The sequence below is a fragment of the Podarcis pityusensis genome (assembly GCF_964106645.2).
Source record: "Podarcis pityusensis genome assembly, chromosome: 2".
NCBI classification, from domain to species: domain Eukaryota; kingdom Metazoa; phylum Chordata; class Lepidosauria; order Squamata; family Lacertidae; genus Podarcis; species Podarcis pityusensis.
Window position 1 is genome coordinate 121,286,879 of NC_138029.1, and position 19,491 is coordinate 121,306,369.

At 47.0% G+C, this 19,491-nt stretch overlaps 1 protein-coding gene across 2 annotated transcripts; it reads right to left on the minus strand.

The window, feature by feature from the left end:
- Positions 1–973: 973 nt before the first annotated feature.
- Positions 974–11,165, minus strand: LOC308469776 (zinc finger protein RFP-like). Of its 2 annotated transcripts, XM_080992708.1 has the most exons (8): positions 10,608–11,165; positions 9,110–9,205; positions 7,849–8,079; positions 6,769–6,791; positions 5,413–5,531; positions 5,003–5,035; positions 3,581–3,610; positions 974–1,711 (listed from the first exon to the last, which is right to left on the minus strand). In XM_080992708.1, exons 1-8 carry the CDS (start codon positions 11,031–11,033, stop codon positions 1,194–1,196), a joined length of 1,476 nt encoding a protein of 491 aa, XP_080848834.1. In that variant the 5' UTR covers positions 11,034–11,165; the 3' UTR covers positions 974–1,193. The 2 variants fall into 2 exon arrangements, with proteins under 2 accessions (XP_080848834.1, XP_080848835.1); XM_080992709.1 differs by lacking the exon at positions 3,581–3,610.
- Positions 11,166–19,491: the final 8,326 nt, after the last annotated feature.

Here is a 19,491-nt window from a genome sequence, read left to right on the forward strand (position 1 = left end):
GGAAACTCACAGGGAAGATGTTTGTATGATGACACACAAACATCGCCAACATCATATAGGGGGTGGAGCAAGGGAAGGTGGCCCTCAGGCAGGTCGGGGGGAGGGGGAAGATGTCTTTATTTTGACATGTGCCACCACCCCGTGGGAAATGCAGTAGTCGGCAGCCCTGATAGTGGAGCCGGAGAAAGTCCTGCCAGATCTTTGAGGGGTCAATTCCATAGGCATTTGTTGTTCTAGCTCTTAGTATCCCAGGAGAGAAATCAGATGCAGCTTTTGCTGAAAAGACCCTCCTTGGGGGAGCATTGTGCTTTTGGGGTGGGGCTGAGGAACACAGGGAAGGTGTCCTGCGAAATGTATAGGGCGGCACAGCCCATGGGGCCCCCTCCGGAAGCTGCCGGACTGCAGCTCCCATCCTCTCTGACCCCTGGCCATGCTGGATGGGTCAGAGGGGAGTTGGAGTCCAGCATTATCCAAAGGACACCCCATTTGATGCCCCTGATAGACAGAATCCAGCCTGTAAATACGGAACGTTAATGCATCAACCCTAAACACATATAACTGGGCCGAAGCCCCACTCAATGCAATGAGGTTTATTTCTGACAACGTGTGGAGATGGGGAGGCTGTATTTGCAGAGGGCATTTGAAGCTGACGCCCTGTTCAATTTTTTTTATTTTCTTCCCATCTGAGGTCTCCAGAGTAAGGAGCTTTCCTGCCTGATGTGGGGGAAGGGATTCATTTTTTAGTCCTCTAGTAATCCAATTATGCATGCATTTTCACAGCTGCATAAGGTCTTGTGGGGAGAGGGAGGTTTCGTAGAATTGCAGGGTTGCAAGTGTCCCTGAGGGTCATCTAGTCCCACCCCCTGCAGTGCAGGAAACATTTGCCAAACGTGGGGCTCAACCCACAACCCTGGGATTAGGAGTCTCGTGCTCTGCCAAATCAGACATCTCAAAAGGAAAACAAGACTGAAGGTGAGGAAAAGATGATTTATTGGGACTGTTAAAAGTGTGACTGTCTCTTTAAGAAGAAGTAAGCTGCAGAGGGAATTATGGGAAAAGGAAGGAAAATGAATCTTCTCAAAAGGCCCTTGAAAAACTGCCCAAGGTTCTCCTGGTGGGTAAATGTTTTTTATGTCAGTCACTCTGGTCTGGAGAGAAACTCCTGCTGGGCCTGAGAGGCAGATTTAGTCTCCTCAGGAGATACTGAGGTGGGTTTCATTTCCCCACAGATCAAAGAAAGGGAGGAGGGTCTCTCCCGAGAACGAGGCTCCTGAGAACGTGTAGAGTTCGGCTCCTGAGTCGGCGTCGGAAAAAGACACACGTCCCCCTTCATAGTCCAGAGTCACCCGGATCCTCCTGGGCTTCTCCCTCAGGGACAGAGGAGAGTAAGCAGGGGATGAGTAGGCCAAGTACCCCCCTCCCAACTTCCCCACAGCCCAGATCCCTCCCTCAGGGCTAAAGGGGAAGATGTTCTTTCTCCTCACAGACTTCCTGGCGACCCCCACAGCCCAGCATCCCCCACTTCCTACAGTGACTTCCCAGAAATGTCTGCCTGCTGTGAATCCCTCACGTCCCAACACACAAGGCCAGTCACTGAATCTCTCAGGATCATCAGGCAGGGCTTGAGGTTTGTCTCCATATATCACACTTTTCCGATCCTTGGACAGGATGAGTTTGGGATGGGCTGTGTCTGGATCCAGAGTGACATTTGCTGTTGGGAAGAAGATGAGGGAGAGAGAAGATTAGGCAGAGTCAGCAGAGAGAGAGAGATGGACATCCTTATCCAAGAAACACCCCAAAAACCCAGATTCCCTTTCAGGTCAAGGGGATTTCTTCTGCATCACATGGGACATTGAGACGCCTCCTTGCAGACTCTCATCAGAATAAATCCAGGCATTTTCTAAGGGGAAAAACCACCCAGGAAACCTTTTACTCAGCTCTTCTGTGCTATCTAAGGGGAAAGAGAGGAGAATTGGAGGAGGAGGCAGGAGAGGAGAGAAGCTGCTTTCCTCTGACAATCTCTGTGGGAATTGGCCTTTGGGGACCTCTGGGTTGGGATGGGGGATGAGGACCCCCATGTAATAATAATAATAATAATAATAATAATAACAATAATAATAATTATCAACATTTGCATACTGCCCTTCATCTATAACTCTCAGGGTGGTTCACAGCATTAAAATACAACACAAAACCACATAGAGGCTTCCCCTCACTTTTGCATGGGTTATGTTCTGGGCCCTCGTGCACAAAAGTGAAAATTGTGTTAAATGGGGAGCCTGTTTATTCCTGCTCTCCATCTCTCTCACCCACTTGGTCTCTCCTTGCCTTCCTCCCAACCATCTTGGAAGTTTAGGCCTTGCCGCCAGGGAAGAGGAGGCAGGTGGCAGGGCAATTTTACAAAGGACTGCTTATTCCAGGCTTCTCTTTGGGATTTCATATATACCTTAAGACTAGTTCCCTGAGAGAAGCGGGGAATAACTCAAAAGGTTACCAGTTTGGGGCTGAGACAGTCATGCTAGGCAAGTGTAGGGCTGCCCTATTTTGAAGAGCAAGAAAGAGGACACATTGGCCAACTTTGACTTTTAACCATGGATCGCTATGACGACTCTCCGTTGAAATACCCCTACTATATGTAGGCTGTAGTAGGTGTGATATATTGCTAGTAGCAATGCTCTTAACTTTCAACCACAAAAGAAGAATAAGAATACATATAGCTCCCTCACTTGCCACATGAAATATTTGGGCACATGTTCACATCTTTCTGAATGTAAGTGTGCACAGAACAATTTATTAACCTGTTGAACATCTGCATGTGGACTCTCCTTAAGGGCAGGGGGATGTTAACTCTTGCCCTCCCGGACTCCTCCTCCAAGATCTTGTAGCTGAGCCAGCGTCCTTTTGGTTCAGCCACAAGAGAAGGGATTTTTACAGTATGTCGCTAGCTTAAGATGCTGCTCTGTTGTGATTCTCTGCTGCAGATTAGCCTAACCGGGTGCCTTAGATCTGACTCTAATGCAGGCATAGGCAACCTCGGCCCTCCAGATGTTTTGGGACTACAACTCCCATGATCCCTAGCTAACAGGACCAGTGGTCAGGAATGATGGGAATTGTAGTGCCAAAACATCTGGAGGGCCGAGGTGGCCTATGCCTGCTCTAATGCAATATTAAAAATTTCATGGGTTCTTGTAAACCAAAAAACAACAAAAAAAAACTTGGGGACATTCTGCCAAATTTTAAAAATCTGCCCCGATACAAATTTTAAGAAATTTTGATCATGAAAATAGAAGACATGGCTGGGAAAAAGAGGACACATGGCAACCAGGCCTGAAAAAGGTCACATGATGGAAAAGCAACCCAACTCTCTCTAGCCAGGAGTAAAACTCTTCCCTCCTCCGCCTGATCCTTCTGGGAATTTTCTCTCTCCCCCTTCAAGTCCACCCTCTCTGCCTTTGTGGCACAAACAGCAGGGCTAGAGTCAAGCTGTGGATGGTTCTCAACTGTACAGAAGAGACTCTTGATCCTTCATGAAACACTAGTCCCCACCCCCCGTGAACTGGGGTCTCCATGTGAATTTTACCTCTCTGGAGACTTCTGAGTGACTGGACATCTGAGGAAGCAAAAATATAGGCTTAATGGTCTACAGTGCAATAGTTCAAAGAAAATCTTTTTACAAAACATCACCATAACATAGCATCTGTTGTTTCCTTATTTCAAGCAAAAGATGACATCATAAAACAAGTAATTGAAAGACAACAACTGTAGGCCTAAGGAATTAAAACAACTAATGTGTTTAGCTGTGATTCCTGCATTGCAGGGGGTTGGGCTAGATCAGGGGTAGGCAATTCTTTTCAGCAGGGGGCTGGTCCACTGTCCTCAGACCTTGTGGGGGGCTGGACTATATTTTTTTGGGGGGTGGGGGAATGAACAAAATCCTATGCCCCACAAACAACCCAGAGATGCATTTTAAATAAAAGGACACGTTCTACTCATGTAAAAACACGCTGATTCCCGGACAGTCTGCGGACCAGATTTAGAAGATTGGGCCAGATCCAGCCCCCAGGCCTTAGTTTGCCTACCCATGGACTAGATGACCCTTAGGATCCTTTCAAACTCTACTATTCCATGATTCCATGGGGAAATCAGAAATGGTAAACCATACTAGAAAATGGTGGAATACAATCATTCAGAATCCACGAATGAAATGGGAATCTGTACTGAATGGCTGGAGGAAGGTTAACATCAGCGCCAAGTAAACTGGTGGGAAAAAGCTCTTGAAAGCGGAATTTCCAAGCATGCTGACAAACCAGATTGCAGAGGAAGAAGCTGCAGAGCTTTGCCATGTAATTCCAAGGGTCTCGTGCAATGGGAAGTCGTCTCTCATGGAATGGGGCTGATCTCATAAGAACAGTGGGAAGTCTCAGGAGATGGGGATGGCTGATGAGGTTGAAACTGAGGAGGAGGCAGCTCAGGCCTTGCTCTGCTGCTGGGAGACCAGCCTGGGCAGGAGGTGGAGGAGGGACTGGGTGCTTGCGGGTGCCCCTTTTAACACACTTCACGAGGGGGAAATGCAAGCAAATCTAGAGAAGCCGCAAAAGAACCTCTCCAGATTGTGTGGAGGGAAAACAAAATGCAAGGGAGGTTCCCTATACATGAGACCTCGAAAACAGGGACACTGGACTGACCCTGCAGGATCCTCCTTAAGCGCTTTTGTAAGACATTGTAATCCAGGGGGAAACCAGGATACTAGTCTATAGGCAGGAATGGAACTCAGACTGGTGTTCAGGTTGTTTGCAGGGACAAGCTCTGCCCCCAATCCAAGCCTTCAACCTCCCTCCCAGTTCATTCATGGGACATAGAAAGAACCCAAACACCACTAGAGGACTGTTACCCGGAGTGACGCCATTGATGGGGGTCCCAAAGTCTGCAGAATGGACAGGAACACCCATGAAATATCAGTCCCCATCCCTCCTGTCAAATTGTTCCTCCCCTGGAAATTTACCTTTCTGAATCTGTTTTCTGTATAACACAGCATCTGAGGAAGCAAAAAGATATCAAGTGTAAGGGCAACACTCTTCCACCTGAAATAAATCTCCATACAAAAGTAACACTTCATAATGTGGCATCCTTGAATTGACTCCATTCAGAGCAGGACAACCCCAGATTGTGTAGACTGGTAACCAAAAGGAAAAGGAGGTTCCATATAACTGAAAACAGATACAGGCTTTCTTTACAGGATCCAGGGTCACAATATACACGGGCCATTCTAGGGGACAGGAAATGAAGGCTGGAGCACCAAGAAGGAAGGTATCCAGGGGTTATTAAATTCCATGCAGTAAGAGCCTGGCATGTTCAGTTCTGAAGAAATAATAGAATTCCATGTGTGAAATTCTGGCAGCCATTTTTCGTTACCTTTCCATTGTTTCATTGTATCCTCCACAAGGTGATTTAGATCACAGGATTCCAAGACCCTGTTCCTCACTTCTGGAGGGAAAGGCAGTGGGTTCTCTGGACTCTCTCTTTTCTCATACCTGGTGAAAAGAAAAACAATGAATGGCCCCATTGTGGCCCCGTCTCCCTAATTATTGCAGGAGATCTCAATAACATGAACAAAGTTGAAGTTTTTTTCCCAACAGGTAATTCAACGTGATCTGTTGACACCCACCTCCAAGCCCTGGCCAATGGCTTCGTAAGGATGCTAAACAGCACAAGGGACAAGAGGCAACCCTGTGCGACATCACAGGAGGGCTCCCATGGCTTCAAACTCTGCTGCCCCATAACAACTTTCTGGGAAGGTCCCATGACGTAAGGGCCAAACCCCTGAAATGGAGTGCCTGCAATCCCTCCCTCCCTGAGCCTCTCTAGAGGATGTTAAGAAGAAGAAGAAGAAGAAGAAGAAGAAGAAGAAGAAGAAGAAGAAGAAGAGGAGTTTGGATTTGATATCCCGCTTTATTACTACCCTAAGGAGTCTCAAAGCTCCTTTCCCTTCCTCCCCCACAACAAACACTCTGTGAGGTGAGTAGGGGTGAGTGACTGGCCCAAGGTCACCCAGCAGCTGCATGTGGAGGAGCGGAGACGCGAACCCGGTTCACCAGATTATGAGTCTACCGCTCTTAACCACTACACCACACTGGCTAGTTAGTGATGTCAAAAGCTGCCAAGCGGTCAAGGAGAACAACCTCAACCCTCCCTGCACCCCCTCTCTCACACAGTAAGTGTGCAACCCCATGCCCCATGGGACTCTCCCTCCAGAGGCATCAAACAACCTGACTTTCACCCCCCACTCAAGACCACCTTCAGCCTCTCACATTGGAAACGCTCCCAAGAAAAAGAACCAACCCATTCTAGACCAACAGACTTTCCCTCCCTAAGTGCCTCAAAGGGGATGAGTTGGGGGGCTTCCAGTGGGACGTGGAAAGATATTGGTACGTCCTAAGCTGTTCCCAGGGATCTTTGGCACTTTCTCTTCTACATGTTTGAAATTACCAAAGTCAATGAACAGAAGGTGCAAGAGAAAGAAAAGAGCCCCCATCCCTGTGTGGTGTGAAGTGATGTGGGGAGGGAGGGGGGAGGCAGCTGACCTTGATCCTTGGAGGGAGAATTGGGGTGCTATAAGTTCAGAAGAGGGGGCCCTGCTTTTACCTGTGAGGTGCCTCAGGGAGTGAGTCCTACAGTCTCCCCCCTGCAGCCCCTGGAGGGCTATGTCTGAGGTTCCTGCATCCCAGCCTCATGGAGTGAGGCTAATGGAAATGAGCCAGATCCACTTACCTCTGCAAGGTCCTTCTCACATCCTAGAGGGGAAAAGAGAAGGGAATTCACTGCACACCACAGGCCACACTAGGAAGACCCCCTCAGACCCTGGCCCTTGAATGTCAGTCTGCCTGGCACATGCCAAGGTTGTGGGCAGGGATGGTGGAATCAATAAGTTTTGGTTTCTCACAGCTTTTATTTCTCCAATCTGAAATTAATAATTTTTCCAGTATCAAGTTCTCCACATTTCCACATCTGTTTACAATTATTTTTTAAGAATCCTTATGAAAATCCACCAGCATTTTAGGGAAATTTAACATTTGTGGGTTCAGGAGAAGATACCATCCCATCTCTTCTCTTCAATTATAATTAATTAACTTTAATCCCATTTGCATTGTGCCATTCAGACGTAAGGAAGCCTACAGGATAGTCCTACCAGGGAACTGTCCCAAGTTGTCTTCCACAGAAGTCCCCAAATTTCAAATTCTACTTTCCAACTGGAAATAAAAAAGCACCTGCAGCATAAAATGCCTCCAAAGGGGTAATAAAACAGCTCCGTGTTTCTTTGGGCTCCTCCACACTTCTGCTTTTCCTGTGCCCAGAAAACACTGGTCCTAGTGGTTTTGCCTTTGCCCTGCCGCGTTTCCTCAGGAAAAACCTGCTCCTTAGTTCAACATTGAAGGAAACGTCAATGCAGAAAAAACCTGGCTGAGGTTTGCTCTCATTCAACAGTAAACAGAGGGTTTTCCTGGAAGAAAGGGGTGGGACAAGCAGCAGTCTGGATGAGTCCCTCTGTCCTCGCTGAAGCCCAGCCCAGGGCAGGAAGGCAGCATTGCCAAGAAGGAAGGCATTCGGTGACAAATCATCAGCAAAGAGCAGAAAACCACCTCCTGTTCCATCAAGAACACAGAAGAATCTCTAGTCTGCATTCAGGTGAGTTAAGCATCCCAGGTCTCTTGGGTCTTCCTGTCCATTACAAACCTGACTAGAGGCTCCATCATCTGAACCCCTGCACTTCTTGTATACATGAAAGAGACACATAAAGGATTGGAGGCAGCCTTTTCCTGGAGCCTTGGGCTGTTCCTGCCACCATCTTACCTGCAGGAGTTCACTTGCTGGCTGCTGATTCTTCTCCTCCATCTCCTGGATGATCCTCTCAAGAGAGGAGAGTTTCCTGGAGAGTCCAGCCAGCTGCTCATCCCTTCTCCCTGCAATCTCCTTCTCCACCTCTTCCACATGATTCAGCAGACCTTTTTCTTGTTCTTCCAGGAACTGGCGCAGTTCTCTAAACTTCTCCACAATCTTCAGCCTCTCCGTTTCTGTTAATTTCTGCAAGAAAAGAGGAGGTCTGAGTGTGTTTGGTCCTTAGCCTCGAAACAGCAGAAAGAAAATTATGAGAATTCCACAGGGAGGACACTTCTGATATTTCTATAGACATGAAACCTTCAGTGGCTAAAGAAGAAAACATTTATTTTGAGGGGAGGCCCTCTCCATTGCTGTTTCTGTTTATGTCTATTTTGCAGACGGATACAGCCTAAAGGAAGGAGCTCTTTTTTCCTAGCCATGGATTTTCCCTGCATGTTTTGGGGCATGGCATAACCAGAGTTCACAGTTGTTCAGAGAACATCCAGGGACATAAAACACCCCTCAATTTAGGCTGGGGCGATTTAGGTGTAGGAAGGAACATAAACAGAGGAGGAGGAGGACAAAGTGCAGAGTTCATCCCCATAGCTCCCCTGTTTTCTTTAAAGGTTTTAAAAAGCCTGAGTTTCCTAAAAATGAACAAGAGAGCACATTTAGAATTCAATAATATTCATGGTAAATCAGGATTTGGATTAATTTGCTTCCACCCTTTCAGCTAACAAGTCCTCAGGCTTCTTCTTGACTGCTATTCACATAATAAACGATAAGGGGAAATAAACTCCATTTAGCGGCATTCAAAGGTGAACTTACCTAATTCGCTATTGCTGAAAAAATATGGAGACCAAAACAGAGCTTTAAAATTCTGATATTTTCAAGCTTGACCCAGCCAGGTAACATTCACAAAAAATGTATTTATGAGGGTAAAGTACAGATCAGAATATTTATACAAGTAGGTAGCTACCCTAACATCTGATTCATTTTCAGAACAATAAATTAATAAACAGACTGATATGAAAAATGAGAAATGAGAAATGAGGAGAAGCTGAAACAGGCAGATTTCCCCATCACTTCTCAGTCCTGACTAAATTCTTCTTCTTCTTCTTCTTCTTCTTCTTCTTCTTCTTCTTCTTCTTCTTCTTTATTGAATTTATATATTGCCCTATACCTGGAGGTCTCAAGTGCTTGTTCCCTGTCTAGTAACAACAAAGACACTTACAAGGAGGTCTTTGCTTTCCTTGTCCAGATCTGCTTGATGGGCCAGAATTTCCCCTCTCTCTTTCCTCAGAATCTCCAGGTGGTGACAGATCTCTCCCTAAAGAGAAAAGGAAAAATTCAGCTTTGATTCAGACACACAGAGAAATTAAAATCATAATGGCTTCTTGAGCCCAGTGGCCTTGCTAGAATAGCAAAGTAATTTACTGGTGGAAATAAAAGTACAGTGGTACCTAGCAAGACGAATGCCTCGCAAGACGGAAAACTCGCGAAACGAAAGGGTTTTTGGTTTTTTGAGTTGCTTCGCAAGACGATTTTCCCTATGGGCTTGCTTGCTTGTTTCCTTTTTCTTAAAACCGTTAATACAGTTGCGACCTGACTTTGAGGAGCAACTCATAGCACGCGGTGTGGTAGCCTTTTTTGAGGTTTTTGAAGACTTTGGTGATTTTTGAAGCTTTTCCAAAACTTTTCCGACACCGTGCTTCGCAAGACGAAAAAAACCGCAAGACGAAAAAACTCGCGGAATGAATTAATTTCGGCTTGCGAGGTACCACTGTACAGAGGTTTTCAGCCTTTTTGGGTCCACGGCTCCATGGATCAACTACCCTGTGGGGCTCAGGATCCCAGCTAGGTCCCCCCTTGCCTGCAGAGCTGGCAGCCCCTCACCTTTTCTCAAACACCCTCCCTTGTGGAGTGATCTCTCAGCCTCCTCTCCCTTCCTTGGGGGTCCCAGCCTGACTTCTCACCTTGAGGTCTCAGGGAGAAGTGGGAAGAGGAGGAGGAAGATAAGGCAGGATCCAACCTGGGATGTATCAGTCTAGCCTCAAAGAGATAGTGAGGTCAGCCCAAGAGGCGAGAGAGACAGGGATAGACCAGAGCGTCTCAAAATTTGGGGTGGGAGGAGATCCTCAGCCCCCCCAAACCTCATTGCAGAGGCTCCAAGGCACCCCCAGAATAAGCCACCTGTAGGTGCCTCCACTCCCCACTCCCAAATCTGCTTCCAACAGATACTTGGGGGGTGGGATCCTGCACCATCTGGTCAATTCCTGGCTAACAGTCCCCCCCCCAAAAGCTGATCCCTTGCTGCTCTCTGTTTTGCAGGGCATTGAGCAGGCATCCTGGTAACCTAAGGAGACATGTACTTAGTTGTCTATGTGCAATTTACATTTGTACCGTTCTAAATATGTACAAAGCAGCCTTGCTGGGGGATGTGGACAAGGTTAACCCTTTCTCTCCCTGCCAAGGTCCCAGTTCAAATCTTTGAAGCTGCTGTGAGTATTTCAAGATCCCCTTGTCCCCCCCCCCCCCGCAGAGAAAAAGACTTCAACTCCCCCCTCCAGCCACCCCAGGATCCCTCAGGCTTCCCCTGGGCTGCTTCCAAGGCGATAAACAACGACCAATCAATGCCATGTCTACTTTGGACTTCAGAACTAAAAAGAAAACATCCCAAGCAGAATCCACAGCTATTTATTTCTCCCCCTCCAGATCCAGGGATCTCCTACCTTGTATTCCTCGAAAGCCTCTTTCAGAGGAATCACCTTGTGATTTTCATGTTCCTTAGATTTGTCACACACCACGCAGATGGGGGCTTCGTGGACTTTGCAGAAGAGCTTCAGGGGCTCCTGGTGATCCTCGCAGATTCTCCCTTTCCCTCCTTCCTCCTTTCCCTCTTGAAGACTGAGATTCTTCACTATTTCCGCCACATTAGCCAGTTGCCGGTTGGAGACGAGGCTCCTTCTCTGGACTCTTTCTCTGCACTGAGGGCAGGAAGCCTCTGCCTCCGATTCCCCCCAGAACAGGACCAAGCAGGATCGGCAGAAGTTGTGCCCACACTCTGGGATGGTCACTGGATCCTTGAAGTAATCCAGGCAGATGGAGCAAGTGGCTTCATCACGGAGATTCTGGATGTGACCCCCTGCAGCAGCCATGGCTCCCTCGCGCTGAAGACCCAGTTAAGTTTCGCTTTTTCAGTTTTCAGTCACTGGGAGTTTCCCTTCCTGGAAATGACTCAGTGATCACATGATCTTTGTTTTTTAAACAAAACATGTCTCCAGATCTTTGTAGTTGCTGAATGTTTTCTCAAGAAGCAGCGAATGCTTTTGGATTGCTTCCCATGCTTTTGATTACACACAAACACACACGTACCTAGTAAGTTGTGGTATTCATACTGCAACATTTTTCATTCATAGGCTTCCTTGTCATTTTTGAATTGGAGAAAATCTGCCTCTGCCCTAAATGGACAGGAGTTCTGATTTAGCAAGCGGGACTTGATTCCGTGAAGAGAACTCCTAAAAGTCTGGTTGCTAATTTTGACTTAATCCGTTTTTAGCATGCTGGCAAAGAACTTCAGATTGAAACAGACGCTTTCAGCCTTGCCAACCTGGTGCCCTCTGTTTGCTGAAGACTACAGCTCCCATCATCCCTGGCCAGGACATCTGCAGGTATGGTTGGGAAGACCTTGCAGAGCCACTGCCAGTCAGTGGAGGCAAGACTGACCTCGATGGACCTGGCAGAAGGCACCATCTGCATGGTGGCAGCCCAGTTATGGCGTTCCTTCCCTAGATATGAATGCCTGGTACGACTTGGCTATTATTATTAATCGATATTACTACACAGTGTAAAGTCTTCCTATATTCCTAATAAATTGTGGTGCCTTCCAATGGCTGAAAAACCTGGAGGGCTTTAACAGGGGATTAGATACAATTCCTGGAGGATAAGATTTTGGTAGGGGTCGCGGGTGGCGCTGTGGGTTAAACTACAGGGTCTAGGGCTTGCCAATCAGAAGGTCGGTGGTTCGAATCCCTGCAAATGGGGTTTCTCGGTCCCTGCTCCTGCCAACCTAGCAGTTCAAAAGCACGCTAAAGTGCAAGTAGATAAATAGGTACTGCTCCGGCGGGAAGGTAAACGGCGTTTCTGTGCGCTGCTCTGGTTCGCCAGAAGCGGCTTAGTCATGCTGTCCACATATCCTGGAAGCTGTACACCGGCTCCCTCGGCCAATAAAGCGAGATGAGCACCACAACCCCAGAGTCGGCCACGACTGGACCCAATGGTCAGGAGTCCCTTTACTTTGGTCATAATAACAGGCTACATCCAACTAAATCCTACTTAGGGCAGACCCTTTGAAATTAATGTTGGGATTTTTGATGCATTTCATTGAGTCTGCTCTGAGTCTGAGTAGGACTAGCATCGGAGGCAACCGTGTGGGAGGGGGGAGGGAGGGAGAGAGCTATGTAAATTTACATAGCAGGAGGAGGGCAAACCTGAGAGCAAATGCAAAAAGGATGGGACAGCTGCATTTTCCTGCATTGCAGAGGGTTGGACTAGATGATCCTCAACACGGTCCCTTCCAACTCTACAATACTACAATTATACTTTTCAAATTCATACATTTCATTAATTTTACAATCCATTTAACATTTCAAAATTTGACTTCCTTCCCCCACTTTCTGAGGTTCCTTAAATTTATTTTTTCATATCTTCTGCAGATTCAAATTCATTTAACTCGCTCATTTAATTATCTACTGTAAATACATGCTCTTTTTATCCTGCAGATAAAAACATTAGCAGGATTATTGAAAAAATAAAAACATTACAATCATCCTGCTAATGTTTTTTTCTGTTTACAATTTATCTGTAAGTATTCAAAAAATCATTACAGTGGAACCTCGTGTTATGCACCATCCCCCTTACGAGTGTTTCGGGTATTGAGCTCCACTAACCCAGAAGTAGGTGCTCCTGGTAGCAAACTTTGCCCCAGGATGAGAGCAGAAGTCGCGCACCTGCAGCACAGCAGCAGTGGGAGGCCACATTAGCTAAAGTGGTATCTCAGGTTAAGATATAGCTGTCAACCGTCCCTTATTTGGTGGGAAACTCCCTTATCCCAGCGCCATTTCCCACTGCTTTCCCTTATTGATGATGTCCCTTAAATTTCCCGCGTTTCATGCTCGCCCGGCTCAGGAGGGAAGCAGCGGCTTGGGGGCCTCTACCTCGAGAGAGAGAGAGAGCGCACGAGCTGCCGCCTTTTCCCCCTCAGGGGCGCGTTGTGAGGAGACGTGTGGCGGCAGGCAGGCAGGCAGCCCCTCTCTTGCAAGACCTCCGCTGCACTCCCAGGGGAAGCCGGAGGCGGCGGCGGCGGCAGCGGCGGCTGAGAAGGCAGCCTGAGGGAGGAGGAAGAGGAGGGGATGGGGAGGGATGCAGAAGGGCGGCGCTTCAGTGGCCGCCGTGGCACCACAACCGCCTCATGCCGGGCTCGCGGGCGGCGTGGGCGAGAGTCTCTCTCCCTCCCCCCTCTCTTGGGCGGGGAAGGGCCGTTGGAACTCCTCGCGCCAGGACGACAGCAGCCCCGACGTGCTGCTTAGCATCCTCTCCAACCAGTGCAGCATCTTAATGTAGTGATTTCCCCCCTGCATCCCTTTCATAACTCTATTTTTATAAATCATTTGTCCATCCATCAAATTTTTACTACAAGTTTTCTGTCAGTCCTACCAATGTATGTAACTCTTGACAATAGCTTTTCAACTAAATTATAAACTTTCCCCATTCTTTATTAAAGAGGTCCTCTTCCTGGTTTCTAATTCTGCCTGTAAGCTTTGCCATCTCGACGTCGTTCATCAGTTTTGTTTGCCACTCTTCTTTGGTCGGAGTTGTAGACCCTTAGGATCATCTAGTCCAGCCCCCTGCAAAAACACATTCAGTCTCAGCAAAAGCAGCCTGGCTCCATCAGTGCCGGATTTCTGTATAAGCTAAGCAAAATCCCTTATTTTGGCTGCTGATCCCTTATTTTTGAGGCTACTGATCCCTTATTTCCAAATCTGTAAGTTGACAGCTATGGGTTAAGAACGGTTTCATGTTAAGGATGGTCCTACAGAACAAATTAAGTTCATAATTGGAGGTACCACTGGTATCTATCAAATTTTCATTAGGCCAGACATCCGTACGCTGTCAGTCATCTCTGGTGGCAGGTCAAGTCTGATATAGATCAAATGCAGAATACACTTACAAGCATACCTTGGGTTATAGACGCTTCAGCTTGCATTTTTTCGGGTTACAGACCGCCAGAAGTACCGGAATGTTACTTCCGGGTTTTGGCGGTCGCGCATGTGCAGAAGCGCTAAATTGTGCTTTGCGAATGCGCAGAAGACCAAATCGTAACCCGTGCATGCGCAGACGCGCTGCTCTGGGTTGCGGACGCTGCGGGTTGTGAATGTGCGTCCCGCATGGATCACGTTCACAACCCGAGTGTCCATTGTATTTCAAAACAGATGTTTTTGTTAGATGGCTAGTTTCTAGTTTCATTCTCGCCAGTTTAACAGCATAGCCATTAAAACAGTTAAAACAATTAAAACAATAAGATCAGGAAGTTCAAGCTCAGGGGAATTCTTGCTTGAACAGGCCTGTCTTCAAGAGCTGGCGGAATGCCAATACAGTGGTCCCTCGGGTTACATACGCTTCAGGTTACCGACGCTTCAGGTTACAGACTCCGCCAACCCAGAAATAGTACCTTGGGTTAAGAACTTTGCTTCAGGATGAGAACAGAAGTTGTGCTCTGGCGGTGCGGCAGCAGCAGGAGGCCCCATTTAGCTAAAGTGGTACTTCAGGTTAAGAACAGACCTCTGGAACGAATTAAGTCCTTAACCTGAGGTACCACTGTACTGATGATGCCTCTTGTATTTGAGTAGGGAGGGCATTCCTCAATAGGTAAAGAAACCCACCTCTGTGTTACTGCTAACTAACTAACCGGATTCTGTTAGCTGGCCATAGCGCCCTCACAGGGCAATGGTGGGGAAGACAGCTTTTCAGGTAACCTGGTCCAGCAGAACCATAGCTGTCAACTTACAGATTTGAAAATAAGGGACCAGCAGCCTCGAAAATAAAGGATCAGCAGCCAAAATAAGGGATTTTAGACAACCAGCTGAAATACGATGTTAAAAGGGACCAGATAATTTGGGAGAGCGGTGCCGATTTTTAGCCCTTCGTTTCCAGATGTTGCTGTTCAAGACACCAGCTGATGAAACACTGCAAATAACTACAAGCAGCAACCACTTTTCGCGCAAAACAAAGTCCAAGCTACGAAGATGCTGCTGCAGTTCTGTATCTTTTCTCTCGTGCTCCATCTGCAGCTCTCAGTTCCATCAGGCAGGGCGGGAGGAAGGGGGGGAATAGCGCCCGAAGTAAACCCGCAGATCAGACCATCTATGCTAGTCTACCACCACAAATCTATGGGAGAAGCGCTTGCGGTCCTTCCTCCGCTTTCCCCCTCTATGGTTAGCCCTTGGGACACCTGCCCGCACCTCTGCCTCCTCCTCCTCTCTCTGAACTGCTTTCTCCATGGTTGCCCTTGCTCTCCTCTCAAGGCTCCTCAGCAATTCATAGGCCACGCCAGGCTGCCCATCTCATCCAGGTCCTTCGGTGGTGCAGCTGCAGTACGGCCTAGCGGGAGCGGCGGCGGCGGGCAGAGGGGAGGCCCCAGGCAGAGACGCTCAGTTCGGCAGGCATGAGGAGGATGGCGGCGGAAGGGCCCAAGGCTCCCGTCAGTCCCGGCGGGGAGGGGCTCCCGGGGGCCATGGCTGGCGAGAGGAGGCTGGAGAGGGGCAGGCCGGGCAGCCAAGCAACACAGTTGGGGCCTCCCTCTTCCCTGGCCGGCAGGGAGGGAGGGAGAGGAGCTGCTTCCTTTGAAACCCGGGACATTTAAGGGACATCATCAATAAGGAACAGCAGCGGGACACGGCATTGGGATAAGGGAGTTTCCCGCCAAATAAGGGACGGTTGACAGCTATGAGCAGAACCCCACATTTTGTTGTCAAAAGTGGTAGATATCACTGGTTTGTTTGCTTGTTTGTTTCCGCCGAAGGACTTCTCGCCCCCAAACCTGACCTTCTTTCCTGGCTGGAAGAAGTAGAAGAACCATTTGTGCCGATCTCAGAGGAAGGGAAGCGATGGGCAGGGACCTGCTTAGGTGTGCGGTGACAACCTTTTCAGATGCCAAATTATATAATTTAGGTGCTAGAATTGATGGTTTGATGATTTACTTTATTTCTGCGTTCCAAAATCTTAATTGCTGTATTTTTCCGTCTGTGAGACACCCCCATATATAAGACGCCACTCGCCGCCAGCAACTGCCATTCGACTGAAGAAGAAGAAGAGTTTGGATTTGCTATCCCGCCTTTCACTCAAAGCGGCTAACATTCTCCTTTCCCTTCCTCCCCCACAACAAACACTCTGTGAGGTGAGTGGGGCTGAGAGACTTCAAAGAAGTGTGACTGGCCCAAGGTCACCCAGCAGCTGCATGTGGAGGAGCGGAGACGTGAACCCGGTTCCCCAGATTACGAGACTACCGCTCTTAACCACTACACCACACTGGCTAACCACTGCCCCCTCGCCACGGCGCCAGCCTATCAACAGCAGCCCTTGCCGCATGCACCAATCAACATCCCTACTGCCGCTGACAATCTCCTGCTCGCGGCAACAACCAGTCGCCAGTCCACCCTCGGCACTATCCATGTATAAGACGCCCCCAAATTGTTGACATTATTTTTTTAGGGGAAAAACCTAGTCTTATACATGGAAAAATACGGTAATTTCAATTATACTCCAGTCAAAATAACAATCCCTTATACAACAACTGAAATATTAACGACTTCCATTTGTATTGACACATTAAATGATTTATAAATCGACAAATTAGTTTTTCTAAGAAGTGTTATCCTTGCATGTGAAAGCCACTCTTTCCTGTGATTTAATATTGAATATTCTGTTCTGTTTCCCATGTAATAAATATATCTTTTGCACGTCTGACCACCTTCGTATTAGGGTTTTGTGTCTCTTTTTTTAAAAAATGGCTATCTCCTTTTTTCTAAATTTCCCGTTGGCTTTCAAAGGCCTCTGGCATGCTTCCTTGCTGTGATGCTTTAATAAATATTCCAAACCCATTTTGTGAGTAGCATTGGGGCTCATTTCTCATTCCAGCCTTTGGACCCCCAGAGGTGTGAGTGGGGAGGGGAGAGACCCACAGGGCTGCAGACACAATATATATTTAAAGCATGTAGCTTCCCCCAAAGAATTCTGGGAAATGTGGCTTACAGTGCCCAGCGCCCAGAGAAAACTATGGAATATTAAGGGTATTCTCTTTCTCATTCATCCTTCATTGGCATAATTTAGACAATAAAATCAGAAAAGAGGGGAGGACCAACCATATAACATTGGCAATCCAGACATATTAAACACATAAAACATATAAAACACTCAGTAGCCACCATTAAGTAAAATTAAGTGGTTTTAGATTCGACTTTCAAAATCTCGGCTAAATATCCTGAAACAATTTCAGTTGTTTTGGGAATATCATTCCTCAACAGATACTGGATTACAGATTCTTTGCAAGTAGGTACTTTGAGCTTCAAAGGAGTCGCCGGTAGGTCTCTGCGAAGAATGTCAAAGAGAGGGCAGTACAAAATTATATGGTACAGTGGTACCTCAGGTTACATACCCTTCAGGTTACAGACTCCGCTAACCCAGAAATAGTGCTTCAGGTTAAGAACTTTGCTTCAGGATAAGAACAGAAATTGTGCTCCAGCGGCGCAGCAGCAGGAGGAGGCCCCATTAGCTAAAGTTGTACTTCAGGTTAAGAACAGTTTCAGGTTAAGAACGGACCTCCAGAATGAATTAAGTACTTAACCCGAGGTACCACTGTATATTACAGTGCTTCCCCCCCCCTTAAAAATATGTTTAGGGGTAGTCTCATTTTGACTCAAGAAAATCACCCTTTTATGGTTCAAACCAGGAAAAATAAACAGAGTAAATGGATAAAAGTATAAAGATTCACAAAATGTTTAGGGGTATGCGTACCCCTGCATACCCCTAGAAAAAAGCACTCGTATATTGTATCTGGTGTATTCATATGACAAGAGCAAAGTCATATGGAAGTGGGTTTTTTAAAAAACTTTCAGACAGTACAAATGAGTGGAATGCATTTAAACTGGCTAACAAAAAAAACCCCTCTCTAATATGAAGGGAAATCTAAAGTATAAAAATTGTTGGGTACCATTCCGTGAGGAGGCAACGTAAGCAGATAAAAAATACAGAGTAGTCAGTTGGATAAATTTTTGGAATTCATTATCTAACAGGCTCTGCTTAATGCGAGAGAAAATATGTAACTCATCCAGTAAAAGGACACTATTGCAATCCCTATTTGTTTGAGTTTAAAGGTAATTGCAGATAACCATGTAAAATGACGCAAAGATCTCAGTAAATAAATCAGTAAGCTTTCTGAGGCGGTACTAAAAAATGAATTTTTAACCAGTACAGTGGTACCTCTGGTTAAGAACTTAATTCGTTCTGGAGGTCTATTCTTAACCTGAAACTGTTCTTAACCTGAGGTACCACTTTAGCTAATGGGGCCTCCTGCTGCCGCCACGCAATTTCTGTTCTCATCCTGAAGCAAAGTTCTTAAACCCGAGGGTTAGCGGAGTCTGTAACCTGAAGCATCTGTAACCCGAGGTACCACTGTATTTAAATGAAGGGTATGTCTTTATGTAAATGAAACCCTTAGCTCAGATGCTCAATGTCAGAGATTCAGGCATTTCTGCTACAGTGGAACCTTGGTTGTCGAACGTAATCTGTTCTGGAAGACAGTTCAACAACCAAAAATATACGACAACCGAGGCTCAATTGCCAGTCAGCAAAATCCTTTGAAAAATGGAGAAAAAATGGAGAAATGCGCCTCAAAAACAGAAGCATTCACTTCTGGGTTGTCGGCGTTCGGGTTCCGAATTGTTCAGCTTCTGAAGCGTTTGACAACCGAGGTTCCACTGTACTAGGAGGCCGAGGGACCCAGAGAGGTTTGCAGATGACTCCACCATCTCTGCCATCAGTGATTTTGGAGAAACCACTCGAAGCATCCATCGTGCCAAGCTACTTCAATTGCTTTTGTTTGGTTTGCTGATGGCAAAACAGCTGAAAGTCTCTAAATTTTGATAATCTTCTACTTCTTCTTTGGCGATCCCTCATAGCCGAGTAAGATTGTTTCCATAAACATGGTTTTAGCAGTGAGTCCGTAAGTGACTGTGGAGGCCAATTCTGGATCCACACATCCTTCCATAGTGGGGACATTGGTTTCCGGGCGGGAGTTTCTCCCTTTCGTCCTGAGTTCAAGCGTCTTCAAAGCCCACAACACCTTTGGTAAAGGCTGTTCTCCAGTTGGAGTGCTCGCAGGCCAGTGTTGCCCAACTGTATGTGTTTATACAACAAACTCCTCTCTCCCCCTGACTTGGGAGAGGCATGACAAGGGCAGAGCAAAGGGAAGCGACACACAGGCGTAGTCTCTGACTGGAGTGGGGGGATAGATGGCTGTGGGAAGGTGGGGATCTTTAATCCTGGCAACTAATTTCAAAA

Excerpts from the sequence above, each read along its gene's own strand:
- LOC308469776 (XM_080992708.1), bottom strand. The coding sequence starts at position 11,033 with ATGGCTGCTGCAGGGGGTCACATCCAGAATCTCCGTGATGAAGCCACT. Across the intron at positions 8,080-9,109 it reads AGGAAAGCAAAGACCTCCTT|AAATTAACAGAAACGGAGAG; the intron begins GTAAGTGTCTTT and ends CTTTTCTTGCAG. Across the intron at positions 5,036-5,412 it reads TACAATGAAACAATGGAAAG|ATGCTGTGTTATACAGAAAA; the intron begins GTAACGAAAAAT and ends TTGCTTCCTCAG.